At 40.2% G+C, this 20,596-nt stretch overlaps 1 protein-coding gene and 1 long non-coding RNA gene across 4 annotated transcripts in view; both read left to right on the top strand.

Annotated features, from left to right (window-relative positions):
• The first annotated feature begins 4,757 nt into the window (after positions 1-4,757).
• sox4b (SRY-box transcription factor 4b) lies at positions 4,758-9,224 on the top strand. Its single transcript, XM_034102412.1, has one exon. The coding sequence runs from the start codon at positions 5,357-5,359 to the stop codon at positions 6,602-6,604; it is 1,248 nt and encodes a 415-aa protein (XP_033958303.1). The 5' UTR covers positions 4,758-5,356; the 3' UTR covers positions 6,605-9,224.
• A 5,173-nt stretch (positions 9,225-14,397) lies between these two features.
• Positions 14,398-20,596, top strand: part of LOC117461216 (uncharacterized) — a 114,546-nt gene continuing 108,347 nt past the window's right edge. For 2 of the 3 annotated variants that reach the window (XR_011644727.1, XR_004553675.2), the window contains exons 1-2: positions 14,398-14,484; positions 15,883-16,251. This is a non-coding gene — a long non-coding RNA (uncharacterized lncRNA). The remainder of the gene's footprint in view (positions 14,485-15,882; positions 16,252-20,596) is intronic. The other variant, XR_004553676.2, reaches the window with a different exon arrangement.

The following is a 20,596-nucleotide window of genomic DNA, read 5'->3' as shown; positions in this document are numbered from 1 at the left end:
GAACAGCATGGTGTGGTAGAGTGGAATCATAATTGTTAATATAAATGCATTGCAATATGCTAAGGCAGTCGATTACATACACGCAATCATTTCACTTTAATATATCCCCATATTTCAAAAGCATCTTTTCACTATTATCTTTCTTGCTTTTTAATGTTTTTTTCCCTCATATTTGACTTATCTTTAAATATGACCCTTTGGTTTCATCAATTTCTTCAGTCACAAGTGAACTTATTTAGATAAACATCTTTTTGTAATGTATCCTCTAGTTGTAATTCAAAGTTCTAGCAGGCTAAACTCTAAGCATGGTTTGTGACAGCCGGTCAATATAGCTCCATAAATATTTAATATGGGAAGATTTAAAGTTTTCATGAAACTGACTGGATGTACTCTGAGTGGGCGGGTGACCTTTGATGTCAGTGTTCTGAATAACAGATGACCTCAGATCAGATTTATCTTGAGAGGGATATGGGGAGGGAAATGAAAGTTAGATGGGGGTGCTTTGGCAACACTGTTCATCTAAAACATTCATGCCAATAAATGAAGCTGAGCTAAACTGTAGGGAGAGGCAGAGAGCGGATACAGGATGAATGAGAGAAGAGAGAGTCAGGCAGAAAGGGGGAGCGCAGTGAGAGACAAAGAGCAAGACTTCCTTCTCCACTGTAAGACAAATCAAGTTCTTCACCAAAAAACAACTTACATACTAGGAGTTTGACACACTCTCCCACCTAGAAAAATGCAATAGTTACTGAAATAAACTTAAAGATTGACAATATGCTGCAGCCTGAGGTAAACACCATTAAGTTCTCTCGTAAAAGTTTTCTCCCATTTTCCGGCGCTGTGGTACATGAACAGGGATTTGAGCATTATTAGAATTTACTATCATATAAAACTAACAGTTAATATGCTGTATAAAATACCACCAGACTACATTTCTTTTTAAATGAGCTGATCTTTGATAAATATACTTGATCCAAACTCGACAAAAATTAAATAAAACACATCAAACTCATCTTTGATAGTCTTTCTGCTAATCCAACAATCACTGGCTCTGACTTTTCACTGGCTAAGATTTAAGAAGAGGGACTAAATAAGACTGAACCGTAATAACAAAAGATTAAACCACTATAACATTAAGATTTTTACTAACCAGCCGGCGAGTCTGTGATGTGAAACGTGACACATCAGGATATCCAAGGAAGAAAGACTACTCATCTACTGCCAAGGACTCTATGGCTATATGCTTATAACGTTTAAATCTGAATATACGTGCTAATATTTTGTAAAAAAAAATCTCATTATTTTTATTTATTTATGATCTTTTAATTACTTGCCCAAACTGACTCTTTGGATATTGTATGTAAAGTTGAGCAGTGAAGTTTGGTATATGTGCATTGAACATAACTGTAATGGCTCATTTACAAACTTTGTAAACCTTGTAAAACAAGGCAAAAGTAAGTTTAATGATGATCATTGTCATGAAGCACATTTGAAATGGGAGCGGGGCAAGATTAGTAGTTAGTAAAGTGAAGTACAGGGGGAGGGGCAGAGTACAGAGAGAGAACGAGAGAGTTAGGACAGACAAAGAAAGGGAGAGGGGGGGTGTCGAGTGAGAGCACCCAAAAGAACACCTGTTGAGATTAGGGTTGGCACGCGACCCACTCACACTCGCGTGGCAGCTGCACCTCACTGGAACAATGGCAGTAAAAGAGAGAGACAGAGAAAGCGAGAGGAAAGTTTGAATGCACTACTTATCCTTTCAGGTCATGTGTGCGTGTGTGTGTGTGTGTGTGTGTGTGTGTGTGTGTGTGTGTGTGTGTGTGTGTGTGTGTGTGTGTGTGTGTGTGTGTGTGTGTGTGTGTGTGTGTGTGTGTGTGTGTGTGTGTGTGTGTGTGTGTGTGTGTGTGTGGCATACTAATGTGTGCACTGGGAGAGGGAGGGAGAGACAGGGACAGAAAGAAAGAAAGAGAGACAGAGAAGTGTGGGCAGTCAAGAAAAAAAGACGTGTTTTCAAGTTAACTACTAGGTGAAAGGTCTTATTTGTCTTTGGGTTGTAGAATGGGACAGAACAGAGGACACCTGCTCAAGGTAGTGAATAAGGTGTTGGTTTAAAAAGCCTGCCAGCTGTCACAGGTGCACTGAGTTCTGAAGAGTTTGTTAGAGAAGAGAAGTATGAAGAAGAAGCACTACATTTAATTAAGTGTGTTCATACTGATCTAAACATATTCTCATTAAGATGTTTTTCACTTCAATAAATATGTATAATACTTATTGAATGCTTTAAAGTCCTTTTCCATCTATAGCCTATAGCATATGCTCTAAAACGTTTTCCGGCAGTCTCTTATTAAAATGGCATTTAGGAGCGCTGTGAGTTTATGAGTTAACATTCTTATTTCCATTGCAGTTCTGCTCCATGAACACACAAATTGGAGCCCAATTACTCATTGCTTTACTTGGATGCACTGCAGATATGAGGCCATATTGAATATAATTGTACCCAGTGAAATGCATCCAGTAACATTGGTGACTATGCTTTCATACTAATTTCCCAGTGGTGATTCAAGTCACCTTCCATTTAAACGCAGAACACCTGACCATATATCACATCCACTCTTTCCTCACACACACACACACACACACACACACACACACACACACACACACACACACACACACACACACACACACACACACACACACACACACACACACACACACACACACACACACACACACACACACACACACACACACACACACACACCTTCTTTCATTTCCATTTCACATGTTGATGGCAATTTCATGCGCAGAAACATGCTTTTTTGGAAGGTGAAATCATGACAGTGATCACTAATTTCAAATACAGCTGGTTTTTAACTAATCCAAAGTGATTTAGTATGCTTGTATTTCACTACCAGTTCTACCTTGCCAAAGTAATGGCATTAAAAATGTTGCTCTAACACACACTGCATAACAGAAACGCTTGGATGCCTCTCTATTGCAGAGAGAAATTATATAATTCACCCCTGGTAACTGTTCTGGATGCTTGGTCTGATCTCTGTTCCTCCCTAAATTATTTGCTTCACAGCTGAGCTCTCTTTGGCTCTGCGACGCCATCTAGCGGCCATCCAATACCGCACTGGAGCCTCTACCTTCAGTGTCAACTTGTATGCCTCAGTCCTCCTTTTATTATTTTGGACTAGTTGGTGATTTAAACGTGAAACAAACTTCTTGTTTTTTTGCTGAGGAAATGCAACAGTCCATAATAAAACGAAAGCGATTAAGGCTTTTGTTTACCGCATGTGTTTCTATTATAACCGAAAAACTAAAAGTGGAATCAAAATGTTTTTCCCCCCAATGATTATAATAACTCGGGTAATGTAAAGCTGACAGCTCAGGCATGTCAAATCAACACTACAAAAACAAACAACTGTACAAAAGCCTCTTTTTAATTTTGTTTTGTTAATTATGGCCATTACTTATTTGTATTCACAACTTATACCTAATTTAATGTTACATTTGATAAGATTTCCTTCGTGCGTAAAATGTATCACATATCCAAATCGCAGTGTCTTGCATTTTTTGTCACCCGTTCTTGTTTGTGTGTCACTCCACGGAAAACTGCACTCGATGTCAGTTAGAAGTGTGCGGATGTGTGCGCAGTTTGCACACGCCTGCTTCTTCGCCTCCCTCTCTTTTCTCTGTCTGGAGAGGGGTTTGTTCGATGTGTGTTATGTGACAAAGGACCGCCCAACCCCGCCTCGTGGAGAGAGAGAGAGAGAGAGAGAGAGAGAGAGAGAGAGAGAGAGAGAGAGAGAGAGAGAGAGAGAGAGAGAGAGAGAGAGAGAGAGAGAGAGAGAGAGAGAGAGAGAGAGAGAGAGAGAAAGAGGGAGGAGAGAGAGGAAACTCGCAGATCCAGCTTGACTTGAAGTCTTTTCTCACACTAGCTTAACGATCATGATGTGTCCAAGAGACATTTCCCTGTTTGTGAAGAGAGGCTCAACTGTTGAACGTGGTCTTGTTTAACATCGCAGTGATGGAGGACCTGGTCAGTGACCACCTGTAGCCCTTCAACAGCTGATTAAAACAATTGTGAAAACAATACTAATCAGTAGACCTACAATTTAATTTAAGTGATACATTATTGAAATATACATTATATTATACAAACATACAACTGCGTTTTAAAAGCCGAAACTTCAAAGTGTTACTATCCACAACATCTCGGACACACACTGTAAACATTAGGTAATGCATAACTACTACTATCAGCTGCAATGCGCTAACAAGTCATCTGGCTTCATATCCTCTCTATTCAGAATGATAGGTGCGCACCATTCATAACACCAACTCAGAACATTAGATAACTGTTACAGTGTGTATTTTATTCACTATGCAATTACCGGGCAACATAGGGGTACAAAATGTGCTCATGTGTTAAAGTTTCCATATGGTAAAGTATACTTAGTTTCCCATATAGCTATATGTTAATGGTATACACATGGTCTGGTGGTGAGAGAGTAAAAAGGAGGGGCTCCATAACATAAACCAGTGTCTCTTTAAAAAAATTGAAGTTTCTTGTTGTATTCGGGAATGAGGTCAGACACGAGGCTCCTCATTGCACGCGCTGATTATTATTAGATTCCTTTTTCAACCAATCAGAGCCAAGAGGGGCGTGAGTTTGGCACAGAGGCAGGGTAGCGACAGCACAGGATTGGTGGATTTTTATCGCCGTTATATCTCCGGGAAGGGATAAATACAAGCAAGGGGGGCCGGGACTGGAGGGCTGCTTGAAACTCGACTGCAGGTCTGCAGATGGAAGGCGAACAGTGTAACTCTAGGCTTCTTTTTTTCCTCCCCAGCATGCATGGCTTTTGTTTCTAGAAGAGGGGACAGAGCTGATGCAGAGAAAAGCACTTACCTTACACACAGTACTTCGGAGCCCTTTTTAAGTGCTCAGTGTGGCACTCAGTCTGCGCTCTGCAGCTGCATCATAGACTATGTTCAGTCCCCACACGGCTGAATTTGTTTTATAACACAGAAGGAAGAGACTGAGAGGGACAGATAACAGGGTACTCAGTGGAGAGGGCTTTACTGTCCGTGTTGTTTTAACACCCACAGAACCTGGAAATTAAAGTTTTTTTTACACATCTAGCCTTGTTAAAGGCTACGCTGGACTGTTATTGAGTTCACTGCACATCTCAGGAGTGAATTATTTCTTGCGCGTGTTTTTTGCCCAGCTCAAACTGTGAAGAGGAGCAGAAAAGAGCTGAGTTTGCTTTAAAGTGAATCGGAGGACCAAGGAGAGAGCAAGAGCAAGTACACTGCTCTGCCTTTGAGTGTATATCTGGACAACATGGTGCAGAAAATGAGCCACACGGAGAGCACCGCCGAGGCGCTCTCCTTTTTCGCCGGGGATTCGAGCTCTGATTCCGGGGCGTGCATGGACCTGGACCCGGCTGCCTCGCCTCTTTCCCCGGGCTCCACGGCTTGTTCGACTACCGGGGACAAGCTCGCAGAGAACCCGGCATGGTGTAAAACTCCCAGCGGCCACATCAAGAGACCCATGAATGCGTTTATGGTGTGGTCACAGATAGAGAGGAGGAAGATCATGGAGCAGTCCCCGGACATGCACAACGCTGAGATCTCCAAGAGGCTGGGGAAGCGGTGGAAGCTGCTGAGAGACAGCGACAAGATCCCCTTCATCAGGGAGGCAGAGCGGCTCAGGCTCAAGCACATGGCGGACTACCCCGACTACAAGTACCGGCCCAGGAAGAAGGTTAAGTCAAGCGTCTCCAAGCCTGGCAGTATCGGAGACAAGGCAGAGAAACTCAACATTAGCTCTCTCAACACCAGCACTAAGACATCCTCATCTTCCAGGAAGAATGGATCCAAATCACCCAGCAGCAGCAGACCCCACAAATCACTTTTCGGGAGCAGCAGCGGTAGCACCAAAGCATCACCTTTTGCCTCTGAGCACACATCAGAGCACCACCATAACTCTCTCTACAAGTCGAAATCTGTCTCCTCAGCAGCCAAGCAGATACCGGATGCCAAGAAGCCCAAGCGGGTTTACGTCTTCGGCAGCAGCGGGGCCAACTTGAGCGTCAGCCCCCCTTCCTCGGTTGTGGTCCCCGCCAGCCCAACACTCAGCAGCTCGGCGGAGTCCAGCGACCCGCTCAGCCTGTATGAGGACGCGGCCAGCGGTAGGGAGGAGGGAGCAGACTCTCCCGGCAGCAGTGGCAGCCTGGGCGGATCTTCGGAGCGAAACGGCGGGCACACATACAGCAGTCGGCGGACTTCCTCACCAACTCCCTCCGGCTCTCACTCCTCCGCCTCGTCCCACTCTTCCTCCTCGTCTTCCTCGGAAGATGAGGAGTTTGAGGACGACATGCTCGACATTAACCCAAGCCCCAACTTTGATAGCATGTCGATGGGGAGCTTTGGCTCCTCGGTTCTGGACAGGGACTTGGATATGAACTTTGAGTCTGGCTCCGGGGGTTCCCACTTCGAGTTCCCCGACTACTGCACGCCCGAAGTCAGCGAAATGATCTCCGGGGACTGGCTGGAGTCCACCATCTCCAACCTGGTGTTCACGTACTAAAAATAACGTCAGGTAACGTCCTGCGAGCTCAAATATGACCACAAACAAACAGGAGTTCCTGGTACAGTGGGCAAAATAGTTTGTGTACACCCGACTAGTAAAAACCCACTGAAACTAGCCCCCGTCCCTTCTCGTCTAGATAGACAAGCGCTACAAATCCTTGGAAAGCTTAACTTTAAAGCGAATAAGTTGCTTTTTGTACTTTCCAATGGATGCGTGGACTTTGGTTCAACCACAGAAGTGGAGTGCAAACACGAGAAGGAGAGAAAAGGAGACTGGCTGTATTTCCTGACAGTGAAACGCTCAGTCCTGAACTGTTTTTGAAATGAACAACTTTAACTGTGATTGATTTGCGGCCAGCCGTTCACTTAATCAATGTTGTTGCTGATGAAAAAAGGGACATTTCACAACTTTTTACCAATTGCCAAGTGAACTCCACCACTAAAAAGGTACAGAAATAGGACTGTCGTGCAACATTTGTATTGTGGTGTGTCACCCAGAGGGATTTTTTATGAAACCGAGGTGGGTTGGTGTTTTTAAAAAGTCGAATATTTTCTCAAACGCAAAAAAACATGTTAAGCATGATGGCCTACTTTGTTCCTATCTTGTGCTGAGATTTTCTGCAAGACTGTCGAGCAGTTTAAAAACTAGTATTAGGGTTATTTAAAAGGATAGGTGGCACTCGCTTTCGGTTCTTCTCTTTAAAAAAAAAAAAAAGACATTGAAATAATCACCAGCTGTTGTAATGTGTTCAACCTTCAGGATTCAAACGCAACTTCAAATCTGTGCTGAACTTTATACACGTGTTCTCTACGATTCAGGACCAAACTTCTTTGATTTCAGATGATAGTTATAGAAAAATCCTCACCGATTTTTTTTTCATTCTCTGAGCTTTGTTTTGTACATGTATTCAGATGCCATTTTATATGGGATGTTGTATTTATATACTGGGCCAAGCATTTTCGACTTGATCATTTTTTTAATTTCTTGTAAACATGATCTAGTCCTGTTTTTCTTACACGGTTGTTTGTCAGTATGTTTGTGTCTGTCACATTTCCTTCTCAGGCGAAGGGCTAGAGTTTTAAACACACACAACTTTTGATTTCATTTTATATTTAAATGTACACACTTTTTGGACACTGAAAAGAGAGGAAACAGTTTGATTATTTTCTCAGTGTATTTTTGTACAAATCTATATAGAAAATGGGGGAGTCAACAATCCGTGTGTGTAGCCTAATACAGCTGTATTGGATTTCCGAATTTTTAATACCCCATCAGGCTGGTTTTCATGCTGCCTTCAAGTGCTCATGGTAAACTCGGATTTAAGATATTTTATCGCCTGTTCAAATGCTTTTGTAAGGACAACCAGCATAATAGACCTTCTATCACTGTGGTGCCTATTGTTTAATCCTTAAAATGTTAGGCACCAAGTTATTTTATACATAAGTGACCTGAGCAGATGACATAAAAAGAAGCAGGTGTGTAATTGGTCTTTTACTTTACAAATTTGACACATTTTCTTTGACTTTGCCAGCATATACTGACAAGACTTATTTGATGTCCAAACCATGAATATCATGTCTTGTCAGTACAAACCTGATTTACTTAACTACAGTTACAAGGATGCAATTACAAATGTTCCTACAGCACTTGAAAGCAGCACCAGCCTTTGTATCTGCCTACCTTCTACGTTTACAGTGCCAGTCTGCAGGCTCCTTAAAGACACAGGAATGCATTATTTCTAGAGGCTATTCCTGTGGACCATGTGGGTTTAACAGCATCACTATCTTAAGCATCCATTTGTTTTTTTCACATTTCCCATCAGATATCTTGCCTATAACAACAAATGAGGAGATTGTAGCTTTAAATTTGACTTATTTCTTGATGTTTTCATTAATTGATGTCACATTTGCCAATCAACCTCTTGATTGAACCAACTATCAATACAGCAAGCAAACAACAAGGATGATAACATCAAGCATATTCAAATGTCTGACTTGAGTTCCGCAACACCTACTTATACTGCGTTTCTCATTGTATTTGAATATATAATCTTTTCTACTTGTCAGCTAACTATTAGCTAATAATTGTTTTAGTATCTTTATGGCATGGTGAATAGCATTTGTATTTCAGATTCAGGTCATTAGCTGTTGTGTTTTTCAGAAAAAAAAAAAAATGTGGAAAAACGATGAAACGTGAACTCGATCTTTGTATATTTGACTGTATCATAAAGCAAAAAAGATTGTGTGTTTATGTACGTTGTTGCTATCGAAGACAGGCACTGTCCAGAACTGCTATCTTTTACACATCCTTACTTACATTTAAGATGGTCAGTTCAGGACTCTTTTTTTATATATATATGAAAGCATTTTTAAATATATTGACTTTATTTTTCATCCATCCTGTGCAATATGCTGTGTAGAATTATCATTTATTGTCTCTAATCATGCCATAACAAAGGAACCACCCTTTTTTTTTAAACTCAGAGAAAGGGGGGGAAACTCATGCCAGCTAAATTGTGTCCATTCACTGCCTGTCAGATTGTTGATATAAACTTGTGTACAGAACTTTTTCAAGGAAGGAAATAAATATCAGCTGGAACTGAAACTCTACAACTCTCTTCTTGATTCTTGACCTTTGTATGTTTTCTCTAACTCTCAGCAGCAGGAAAAAGCGACACGTTTGTAGACATAGATACTAGAAGTGTCTTATAGCAAATCCTTATTATCATAACTGACTTTATGTATTTATTGGCACGACAATGCTTTCCGAAAAGATATAAAAAGAGAGTAAGAATTCAAACTAAGAACACACACTCATTATCATTTATTGTAAACCTTACTATGTATTCCCAAAAGTGGTTAACATGGAGAACCCAACTTTTAAGAAATGAATCAAATGGATTTTAGCAAATCCTCTCCAATTGTGTACATACTGCACCCTAATGATACAGATGATTGTGGGCACTAAGGTGTGAAATGAAAAAGCCATATATTTCATAGTTCATTCTTTTAGTTATTAAGTTAAAATATTTTCTTTCGTGAACATCTCCATATATGAAAAGAGGAGTTTCATTCAAGTTTCACATTTGGTGAGTATTGTCCATGTCAGCACATATTTTGTGTACACAACAGGTTTTCTACATTGAGTGTAAATAGCCCACAGATGGTCCACAAAGAGTTTGCAAAGCTCATCACTGAACTATGAAAAAGCACACTTTTCTTCCCAGTTACACTACAGTAGGCATGACTGATTTCAATAGTTTTATATCAATCTCTCCCTCTCTACATACTTAGGATGCATGGTCTTTATTCTGTAAAGCCTCTGGGAAGCTTACACCAAGCACACTGGAGCCAAGAAATAGATATATTTATATAGACTCAGACAGAGAAAATCAATAAGATTATTTTAACCCTATGGTGACACATATTTGATAGGTTTCATGTTAAGCCCCCATAAGGCTTAAGTCTACATCATGCATTCAAAATGAATCTTAGTAGGGGAGTGTTGATGTGAGACTTTGATGTCCCATACTGATGATTATATGGTTTCTAAGTATAGAAATCATACAATAATTTTAATCCCAATTCCTAAAACCAATAACCTGCACCAAAATTGTAAGAAGTTACACAATGTCTAGAATATCTACTGTTACAAGTGTAAAACATAATAATGGATGCATGACCAGATAGTTCTTGTCCACTTAATATTTAAAAAAAAAAACAATCACTGTTAAAAGAGTGATGCATTAGAAAAAGCCTGCTGTAACAAATGCCTGCATCTGTCAACACATCCCCCTGAAACGTCAATACTCATAGAATCAAGAACCCAACTTAAAAGCTCCTGTGCGCTGACCAGATGAAGCTGCACATGAGACTACTGTAAACACATCTGTACATTGGATGTGTATTACACAGGATGTGTATTTATTCACCGAGAGGCCACATTATAAACAGACCATGAATTGATGAAGGCGAGCAGATTTCACCATCCCATGACTAACAGTACTGTTTTATTACTAATGTATTAGTCATTACTAAAGTAGCCAATTATGCTGCCTGCTTAGGTTTGTCTAATTGCCAAAATTGTATTCCTTCTGAAGAATAAAATCTCACTCATTTACATCATGAATCAAAGCTGCACACACACTAAGGTCATTTTAATTGGCTGAATTATAAGAAATGGCTGTGATAAAGGCTGTTTATTGGCGAATACACACTCGTAAGTTTAAAAGGTAAATATTCTTGGGCTTCATATCCAGGCAAACTGAATTTATTTTTATTCTAGCCTGTAGTGCTGCTGTATGCTGGCTGTCTGGTGTTCAGACAGTCATGATTTCCCCTCCCCCTCTCCCAGACAGACCCTTATCGTGGGGGAAGGGCTGGTTTAGCAGCAGTCAGCCAAGGGCCCTCCAGCATAGCTGACAAGCATGGCTGTCTGTCTACGATGTGTGTGTGTGTGTGTGTGTGTGTGTGTGTGTGTGTGTGTGTGTGTGTGTGTGTGTGTGTGTGTGTGTGTGTGTGTGTGTGTGTGTGTGTGTGTGTGTGTGTGTGTGTGTGTGCGTGTGTGCATGTGTGTGTGCATGTTTGTTGTTGAATCTCATCAAATTGAACCCCATGACATGACTTTCCCTGCAGATAGACCAGACATTATATGTCTACCTCACATAATACCCAATGTATCTTCTTTGAGTAATTATTGTCCTTCGTCTTCCGTCAAAACAGCACACTATGTAACAATATTGCATAAGGAATCTTCACCAAGCACTATGAACATTGCTGTATGTATTTGTTTACTGTGACTCCCTGTAGCAATATTTTAGCACTATTGCATAACAGCCTAATTAGTTGTATAAAATTACAGGTACCATAGCTGTTACCGTGTGCAGCCATTATGTACGGTATAAACACTAACGGTTAATTCAGTTCATAGAGCTTTGCATTTCTCAATGTTGTAATTGGATGCAAAATGGTAATAGCAAGCAAGGCTGTTCATTATTTTGTCTATCAGTCACACATTATACCATATGTAGATGTTTAAATAAGCACTCGTGTGCATGTCATATTAGTTGAATTGCCTGTGTGTAATGAGTAGGTTAGTAGAAGATGTTCAGTATGTATTTCATTAAAAATGTAGGTCCTAACCAGGTTACATTTCTTACCAAACACAGTATTATATTCTGGTATCAGACTTGGTGTCAAGACTTCTCAGGCAAGAATAAGACAAAACATCTGCAAACTGTATTAAAAGCTCCCAGCCATTTTAATTGTGATCCATCTTGATCTAACAAAGAGCTCAAAGGTCTGTCATTTTGCCTAACTTAGATGTGTTGATGTGCGTTCCCTGCAATCTATTCATCTGTTGTTATGTTATAGACATTAATAGGACAACAGGAGAGGACAAACTCATCTACAAGATGCAAAACAGACAACACACTCATTTCTTATACATTACATTCAACCCTCAATACCCTGGTGCAAAAAGGAGCTAGGCTTGCAGTTGTAGAGTCAATACAATGAGTGTGCACTAGTGCATTAATCCATAAGGGATTTTATGGAGCTGCTACAACCAAAGCCTTGCAGCATTACAACCATATGCAGATATATGTATTTTATCCAAGCCTAATTGGCTTAGTTTAATTACTGACTTAGCACAGACAGTAAACACTGTCTTCTTTTCAGCTGGCATATGCATTTTGTGTTGCCCAGTGTGCACATTTATATAAATACTTGTTTGGTATAATCTTGAAAATGGTGCTAATATCTACTTTTGTCTCAATTTGTGTGTGAGAATCTCCTCTAATCTGTACTGTGTGTAGCCAGTTCAGTTTGCAGTCTCATGCCTGGCTCAGCTGACTGCAGTGGGAGATATGCAGGCAGCAGCCAGGGCAGAGCAGAGTGGGCTGACTGCTGGAGTCAGTGGCCCAGTAAAACCACAGCGGGGAGGATAAGAGCTTTGCTGAAGGGGGGGGGGGGGGGGGGAGAGAGGCATGACTGCATCTCTATGTCTGCCTGTCTGTATATGTATCTCAGCCGAGAGGGGGTGGATGCTGTAATGGTGGTGGTGTTGATGTTTGGGGTATGACTATTTCTCCCCTCTTCTCTTACTGTCATTATGTATTGTGTCTCACATATGAATGAAGGAAACAGTGACTGTAATATATTTTTATTTTTATTATTATCCCTACCTGACTTGCTCTGTCTGCGTATGTGATATGTTCCCGAAGGCATGCATCACATAAACAGAAACATCATACAAACAGCAACCCATAGACACATTGCTGTTTGTTTGTCTGGTTTGTTTTCAGGAGCAGGTATTCTGGGTGAGAGAGGTACTTCATGTGTTCCTGCCAAGAGATGGAAGAAAAACCTGTGCGTCAGTTACTTGGAAGCAACAGATATTTCCGGCAGGGGCACATTTTTATCTTCTATTGTAATTGTATGTCTGTGCATCTACTTGTCTGTTGTCTGTCTGGTGGTTTTCTTTCCTTGGTCAATAAAATATGACATCAGGACGAAGGGGAAGACGAACAACTGGCAAACTGGGAGACACTTTAGGAATTATTCTCTGCCTCTGCTTGTCCCTGATGTCTCTGTTCGGGCAAAATGCCACCACTGGTTGCTACACCAGAAACATCTTGTGTTACTTTGTACCTGGAAACGATTTTGCTTCAGGGTATAAAAAAAACACTGATGCATTAGAATATAGTTTGACTGCAGGTGTACTGAACTCTGACAGGTGTTCTGTTGTGCTTTTTGATACAACAACCAGAAGACCATTACCTATTGTTCTCAGTTTAGCAGCAGATCTATTCATCTGATAATAATAACCAATTACTAATTTAGGTTTGGTTTACAAACTACCAAATCTGTATGCATATGGACAATGAATCTTGTTATCTAGGGAGTGTAATTAAGTAATTCAATTATGATTTTCTATTAACGAAATATTCCTGCAAAATGAAAAAACTTACAAAGATAGCTGAAATCGAACAAGATGAATGAGCCAATTTTTCTAAACCTCACAGGCCTACTTTGCCTCCAAATTACGCTTTCCAGTCTAAGAGGTTTAACCTTGTTGCAGAGTTGCCATTGTTTATATTTACTGCCACTCTGTGCATTAACAAACAAAGAGACCTTTTTTTATTTTGTCTCTTCCTTTGTTCCCCTGGTGCTGCTGCTGCTGCTGCTGCTGCTGCTGCTGCTGCTGCTGCTGCTGCTGCTGCTGCTGCTGCTGCTGCTGCTGCTGCTGCTGCTGCTGCTGCTGTCCAGACACAATGGTAGTCTCCAAGCAGTGCATCCAGAAAAGTTTTAGTGAGCCGCAGCCATGCTATTTGCACACTTGACATTGAGAAAAAAGACAAGAAAAGAAATAAATTATAAAGCAGAGAGTGTGACAGCTTTATTCCTTTAGTGGGCACTTGAATAAGAAAAGAGAAGGGAAAGAGATATCAAAGGGGGAAATCTACAAGGTGCTAGCCACATCTAACACAACGTTACATTTAGATAAAAATTAAAAATTTGAAGATAAATAATATATCATAACAGAAACACTGATTAGTTTATTGACTTGGGAAGTACACTGATCAAATAAAGTTGGTGAGCTCAAATAAATAAATAAATATAAAATCAAACTGTTCCACTGTGCTCCATGGTATTCAGACATCTCCACAGTCCGTCTGCACTGTTGTGTTCATAGTTGTTTGACTTTGAGAGGGCGGGACTCTTTGGAGAGCGAAATGAACTAGGCGCGGCCAAAAGGAGCCCCATCCATCTATCACACGTGTAGACAAAGGGGGACTCCACAACACAAAGCTAGATGTGCCCTCTGAAACTTTTTCCACGACAAACGGCGACGCGCACAGAGCAAAACACCCCCAGGTGAGTTGTCTTCTGCCTATACTTGAACCCCCGGCGTGATTTTTGTGAATTTATTTCCAGTTAAAAGTTGCTGCTGTAGTTGGTGCGTCAGCGCTCAAACTTGAGCACAAAGCAGGAGAGAGAGGGAGAGAGACATAGAGAATGAGAGGCAGCGAGGAGAGAGAGCGAGAGGAGCGGTCCCCTTTTCCTTTGTCTGATGCGGGGCGCTTTGAGGAGAGAACTTGATGGGATGCTCAGACAAGCATCTTTATAACGCTTAAAAATAATCAACTTATCATAGTTATAATTAGTCAGTTAAGCTCATTGGAGGTGAGATGGAGTTTGTGCAGCTGCCGTATTTTTGTCTCTCGGGGATGTTGCGACGCGCAAGACAAGGCAACTGTCTGTCAGAAGTTTGCGAAGAAAAAGGAGCTTTTACGCACAATGGAAACAAGACAAAGTGACAAGTATTAGTTCATAAATAGTTTGTAAATACTTTACAAAGTCGTTTTTTGATAGTGGTGTTCGTGGTCTTGCGAAGTTGCCAGTGCACTGAGGGAATTCCGAACAATGCAATCAGGTGTAAAGTCTCAAAGAAACTAAACTGTGACACATAATTCCACTTGTTGCGTGAATAAGGAACACTATTCCGAGGATAAACAATGAATATAAATTATGTTTGTTTTGAAAATCACTAAGCAACTTGGAATAGTTTATTGGAAACTGAGCAACAGGTATAAGTCGCTGCAGCTTCTTTGTTACAGTAAAGGCTCCTTTGTTCTCAGTCCATACAAAGAAAACTAGCAGAAAGAAGCGCAATTCCACAAGGAACGTCGTTTTTGGAACGACTTAAATATTTTGTATGGGATAAAAAATATTTCGAATGTAGTTGTTTAATTTCCCAAGTAGAGAATACGCTTTTAGTCCCCCTGTTTTCTTCAAATATATAAACTCCGCCGGAAAGCGTCAAGATAAATTAACTTTTATTGTGGAATTTTACATTGAATTTTTCAAAACACAAATGTAGTTTACATTTTTGTTTTTAAATGTTCTTCTTCATGTGAAGGTGTGGCCAAACAAACAACTTGTTTGAATTTGCTGCATTCCATGGTATAGTAGCCTACCCTTAAACTTTGTATTTGGCAACAAAGAAGAACAATCTGCACTTATAGATGTATTTGTTGTATGAAACAGAATTAGTTTTGCAAACAATTGTTTTTTGATACATTTCTTTTTCAAACGTTTACCAACTCATACAGCAACTTTTAAAAGTCTATTATATTCACACCCTAAATTCAATAGTTTATCAACAAATATATAATTTCATTTATTATTTGAGCAGTTTGAAACAATGAGCAGTTTATGCGCACGTTTTAATGCTTTCAATCTTTTCTTTATTCCTCTGGGATCTGTCCTTAGGTGGATTTTAACACCAGATTAACCAGGAAAGCGTTTCTGCTGTTGGAGGTTAAGGAAAGAAAAACTGTGGAAATCACATGGAAGATGTAAAGTCACCTATCAAGCTGCTTTAAGACGCAGAGGAGGATTAAGAGACTGTGCAGTTTTCTTTTGGAGAAGGTGAAGACTCATCTTATAAGGATTTAAACTTCAGGAGCAGCAGTGCCAGGCGGGATGCATTTCAGGCACACTTGGAAATATGAAACTCATGGAGACACTTTGAGGATTATACAAATGTGTAGTGTGTCTCTCCACAAGACAACTTTCCAGCCAAAAGTCACTGGGACAGCAGGATATTGCATTTGTGATCCTCAGAGGCCCTCCACATTGGTAGGTGATATTACTTTGTTCTGGGATGTGGCACTTGTTCAACCCTTTGATTGCAGGGCTGTCTTGCTCACTTGGAAACAGGACTGACCAGCAAAGCCAGATATGAACACAGACATCGCCTCCATTAATTTCCCAATATTAATAGAATTTTGGTAGAGGCTGCACTTTACGTGGATTTGTACTTTTTTTTTTAAGTGCAATTCTGAGCTACATCTTAAAAATAGCGTCTCTGACATTCCAACATTATTTTCCTCTTAGACAAACACTCTGTGATTATGTCATTCTCCAGATTCTTATATCATATCAGTCACTATCCCAAGAAAATAAGTCAATATCTTTTATACGTTTGGACAATAATCTGGAATTACATTTTGTTTATGATGACAGCATAGTGTTTTGTAGACTGACGCCAAACCAGGATTCATTTACTTAACTAATGACTAACTTATATATTAAACTCATATTTCTTGATATACAACACTTTTACATACATTTATATTTTTTATTTTCCAATATGAATGAACCTTTCCTGAATGTTCTCATATTATATAGAATTAACGTGTTATGCCCAAAGTTTCTGTGTAGCTGACTTGACTGATCCAGTGCAGTGTGTTTGGCCTATTAATTTATTCTTAATCAGTTATCCCATGTTTATTTGATTTGAGATGTAGCAGTTGGAGTAGTATTTATAGTATTTTATGAATAGTGCTCTTAAATGCAAATAGTAGTTTTATTGCTGAGAATAAACATTATTGCACTGTTGACCTTGTGGTAACCTATCTACATCTGAAAATAAAACAGAAACTTCAACTCCTGTGATGGACAAGTGTTGAGCAGTTGCGTAAACACAATTTATTAATATTGCCTATTTTCATGCAGCAGTCGATGAAGGCAAGAAAAAGTAACGAGAGATGCATAATAAACCTCTTAACCTGTGCCTATACTTATGCTAGAGTGAGTGAGAGAGAGAAAGCAAGACACACTCCTTATCAATGATGTCATTGAGGGCCAATGAGAGCACACGGTGGTACTTGTCGGCATCCAAGCTCCGCCCCCGGCCTCTGTGCATGGCGGCCCACATGGTCCTGCAGCAGCATCACTCTCTCACCATGCTGTGCTCTGCAGAGAGAAGCAGACACACAGAGATGTTGCTCTTGGCTGTGTGTTCTGATTTTAATCTACCATGTCCGCTCCGAAATAGCTTGTTTATCTGTAAGCATATGCAAGGAACAACTTGGGGAGTGGTGGGGAGAGAAAACACTTTTGTTGTTTACATTACAGATTAGACTAGAAAATAGCAGGCCTTAAAAAATGTGATGTAAATAAGAATGTGATAACATAACACCCAGGCAGGTGAGGATAAATCATCGCTCAGCCAACTGAGAGAGATGTTTTTTTTATGTGGCTGTAAATTACTGTATGCTTTTATAGGTTTAATTATAGAAAGTAAATTGCCTTAACTAAGCCCAATAGATCACATTTATAGGGGAAAGAGTATCAGTCTACCTGGTATCTAACAACGGCAGTATCGATGTCAGCCTAACAACAATTAACCTGCAAGTGTGACCAGAGCTTTCATACTGCAGTTTCTCTCCTCTTCTGCTCTTGTGGCACAGGCTAAGGTCGCCTGGGAATGTGAGTCAGTCAACACGGTGTCACACAGGTGGGACAGATGTAGGTCAGTGGCAGAGGATGGGTGCTGATGAGTCATCAACTACAGGAAGCAAGGACAGAGGATGCAAGAGAGAGATGGAGACATTAATAATAATTGTGTTCACATTTTACAGAGTAAAATGGCTGTGAAGCTTTATTTAAGCATAATACACATGTGTATTTTTGGTCTTATTCAGTTCATGTGTAAGTAGATCCAATGATCCTGCTTTTAACATTAGAGCTCTACACCCCTCCTGCCTTACTATTTACCTACTTTGTATTACAAGTGTGCACATACAGTCCAGTACCCAGTTAATGAACTTGTGAGCGAAACAGAAACATCAGGTTAAGCATAACTAATCATTGTGACAGGCCCAGCACTGAGCTCTTAATAGGCATGGTTTCAGCTACAATACAGTCTGCTCCGCTGTGTGTAGCTTAATTACATTGCTTATCTGTAATGCCATTATCAAGTACAGTGCAGTTTTCATAACATTTGCCATTTGGTGGACGCTTTGTGAGAGAATGCGTTTTTTATTCATACAGACGTCCCAGTGGGAGTTGAGCCTCTAAACCTAATCCATTGAGTTACATGGGACAACATTTGCACAGCAATCGGTGGCATCTTCCAGCTCTGAAGTCTCAATATCCCTCTAAGCTGGAATGCTCATTAAAATAGGCAATGGTTTCACACCATCTCTGTCTCTGCAGCATATGCACAACTAAATCTCTGTCAACATAATCTCTTATCCCATCGGTATTTGCTATTACACTAATATAAAGTACTTCATTCTTGTATTTCTGCTGAAGTCTGATTAGCATCACAAAGTATATAACTTTGGAAAGTAGCGCTTTGACATCAATCCTACAGACATAAATGTATTCTATAGTCTGCGTAATTCTGACGTTATATATTTGTGTATGCATGGCATGTTCGTGAGCTAGACTGATGTTATGCAAAGAACATTAGGCTAGAGTAAAACATCAGGCCTCGAATAACTGATCACCACTGTAAGCCTAATTCTCTTAGACATCCTGTGGTCAGCCTCAGGAATGCTATCAGGTTTAGTTCAACCACTCATTACATGTAGCTTGTGGGCATTGCATGAAATAACTATAATGCTTATATGTGTACAGTAGTTATATTTTCGGGTTCATCAAACAACTAAATGAGAACAATACCAGTTAAGGTCCAATCTGTAATACATTTTTAGTAATTTAACACATGAAGAGTTGACCCACTACTATATATGTTAACATTGTGCTTTATTGGATTCATACTTAGTTTTTCCATCTTAAGTGTAATTTCAGATCCTATGATACAAGCACTGACAGATGGAAAAATACATTTGGAGTTGGACTTCAAAAATAGTACAGCCTTTTAAACAGATTTTCAATGTACTCTGTTTCTTTAGAGGAAAAAAATACTCAATTGATAATGTCTAAAAAAGTTATGATTTTGTTAGTTTTTCCTACCAGTTGAATTTAGGTTGATGCTCCCTTTGTGCATACCAGAGACTCATTCAGGACTACAGTACAGTATTACAGTGCAGTAAAACATTAGGACCACCATCCCTAATCGTGACGACAGTCCTGATTCTCTGAGCTACAGGCATTCTGTGGTCATCCTGTTGCAAACTATCAGAGCTTAGTTTAACCACTCAGCGCCTGTAGCCGCGAGATAAGTTAACGTGCTCTGCTGGCATGCTAATACATACTCGCACTGGGGGGACAGGAATACATTATTTCTTTATGACTGCGCACGAGGCAGAGCGTTTGAAGGAGGGGAGGGAGAGATAGAGAGAGAACATAGGGAGATGAAGCTGGAAAAAAAGACATGGGGATGGGCAGGAAAGAAAGGAGGCAGAAAGAGAGAAGTGAGACAGAAGGAGAGGGGACAGGGAAAGTAGGAAGAAGGACAGGACACATAGTATAATGCTCTATATCTGTCTCTCTTCAGTTTATAGTCATTTTTTCACCATGACGGAGAGGGTTAGTCATTTTTATTTCTGACTGTGACTGAGTTTTTGAAAAACATAGTCCTCCAGACCCTCCTCACTCTTTACAGCCAATAAGACTGGTAACTGAAAAGCTTTTCGGTAATATTGGAATAAGTCAGGAGCTCAGGAACAACCCAAGGATTGCTTTTGCAAATAACAGCGGATTTATTTTACTGCTGTGTCCTGCAGCCACCATCTTATGACCTTTTGAGGGATTTGTCCTGCTTTGAAATATCCAAATCATGCTGTGAGAAATAGCTTTGAAGATAACATTAAACAATATTGCAATGACTAACATGCATCTTTAAACATTTGTATTACTCTTAGTGCGGAAAGGCAAGGATTTAGATCTCTGAGGGTAAATGTGGACAGGACTTTGTCATGAAGATTGCTCTTTAGTTACTTATTTTATGTTTGGGTTTAAATGTTAATGTCCTGCTTTGTGCCACATTGCGTGCTTACTCTTTTCTGCCAGCTGCACATTTGCCCTCTGGGATGTCAGTGGAGTCAAAACTGAAATAGCATAGCATGACAAACCAGTTGGAAAACTCATAAAGGTAAACACCAAATCAAAATTCTCTGGATGGGAGCTCGCATGGTGTGTTGCGCAGCAGGTCAAACTGCCCCTGAAGATATTGCTTTTTTTCTCCTCCTCCCATCCCAGGTGTAGATATAGGGACACCATTTCCAAT

This window comes from Pseudochaenichthys georgianus, chromosome 16 (assembly GCF_902827115.2).
Source record: "Pseudochaenichthys georgianus chromosome 16, fPseGeo1.2, whole genome shotgun sequence".
NCBI classification, from domain to species: domain Eukaryota; kingdom Metazoa; phylum Chordata; class Actinopteri; order Perciformes; family Channichthyidae; genus Pseudochaenichthys; species Pseudochaenichthys georgianus.
Note: the sequence above shows the minus strand (reverse complement) of the source record. Positions and strands in the feature narration are given on the sequence as shown.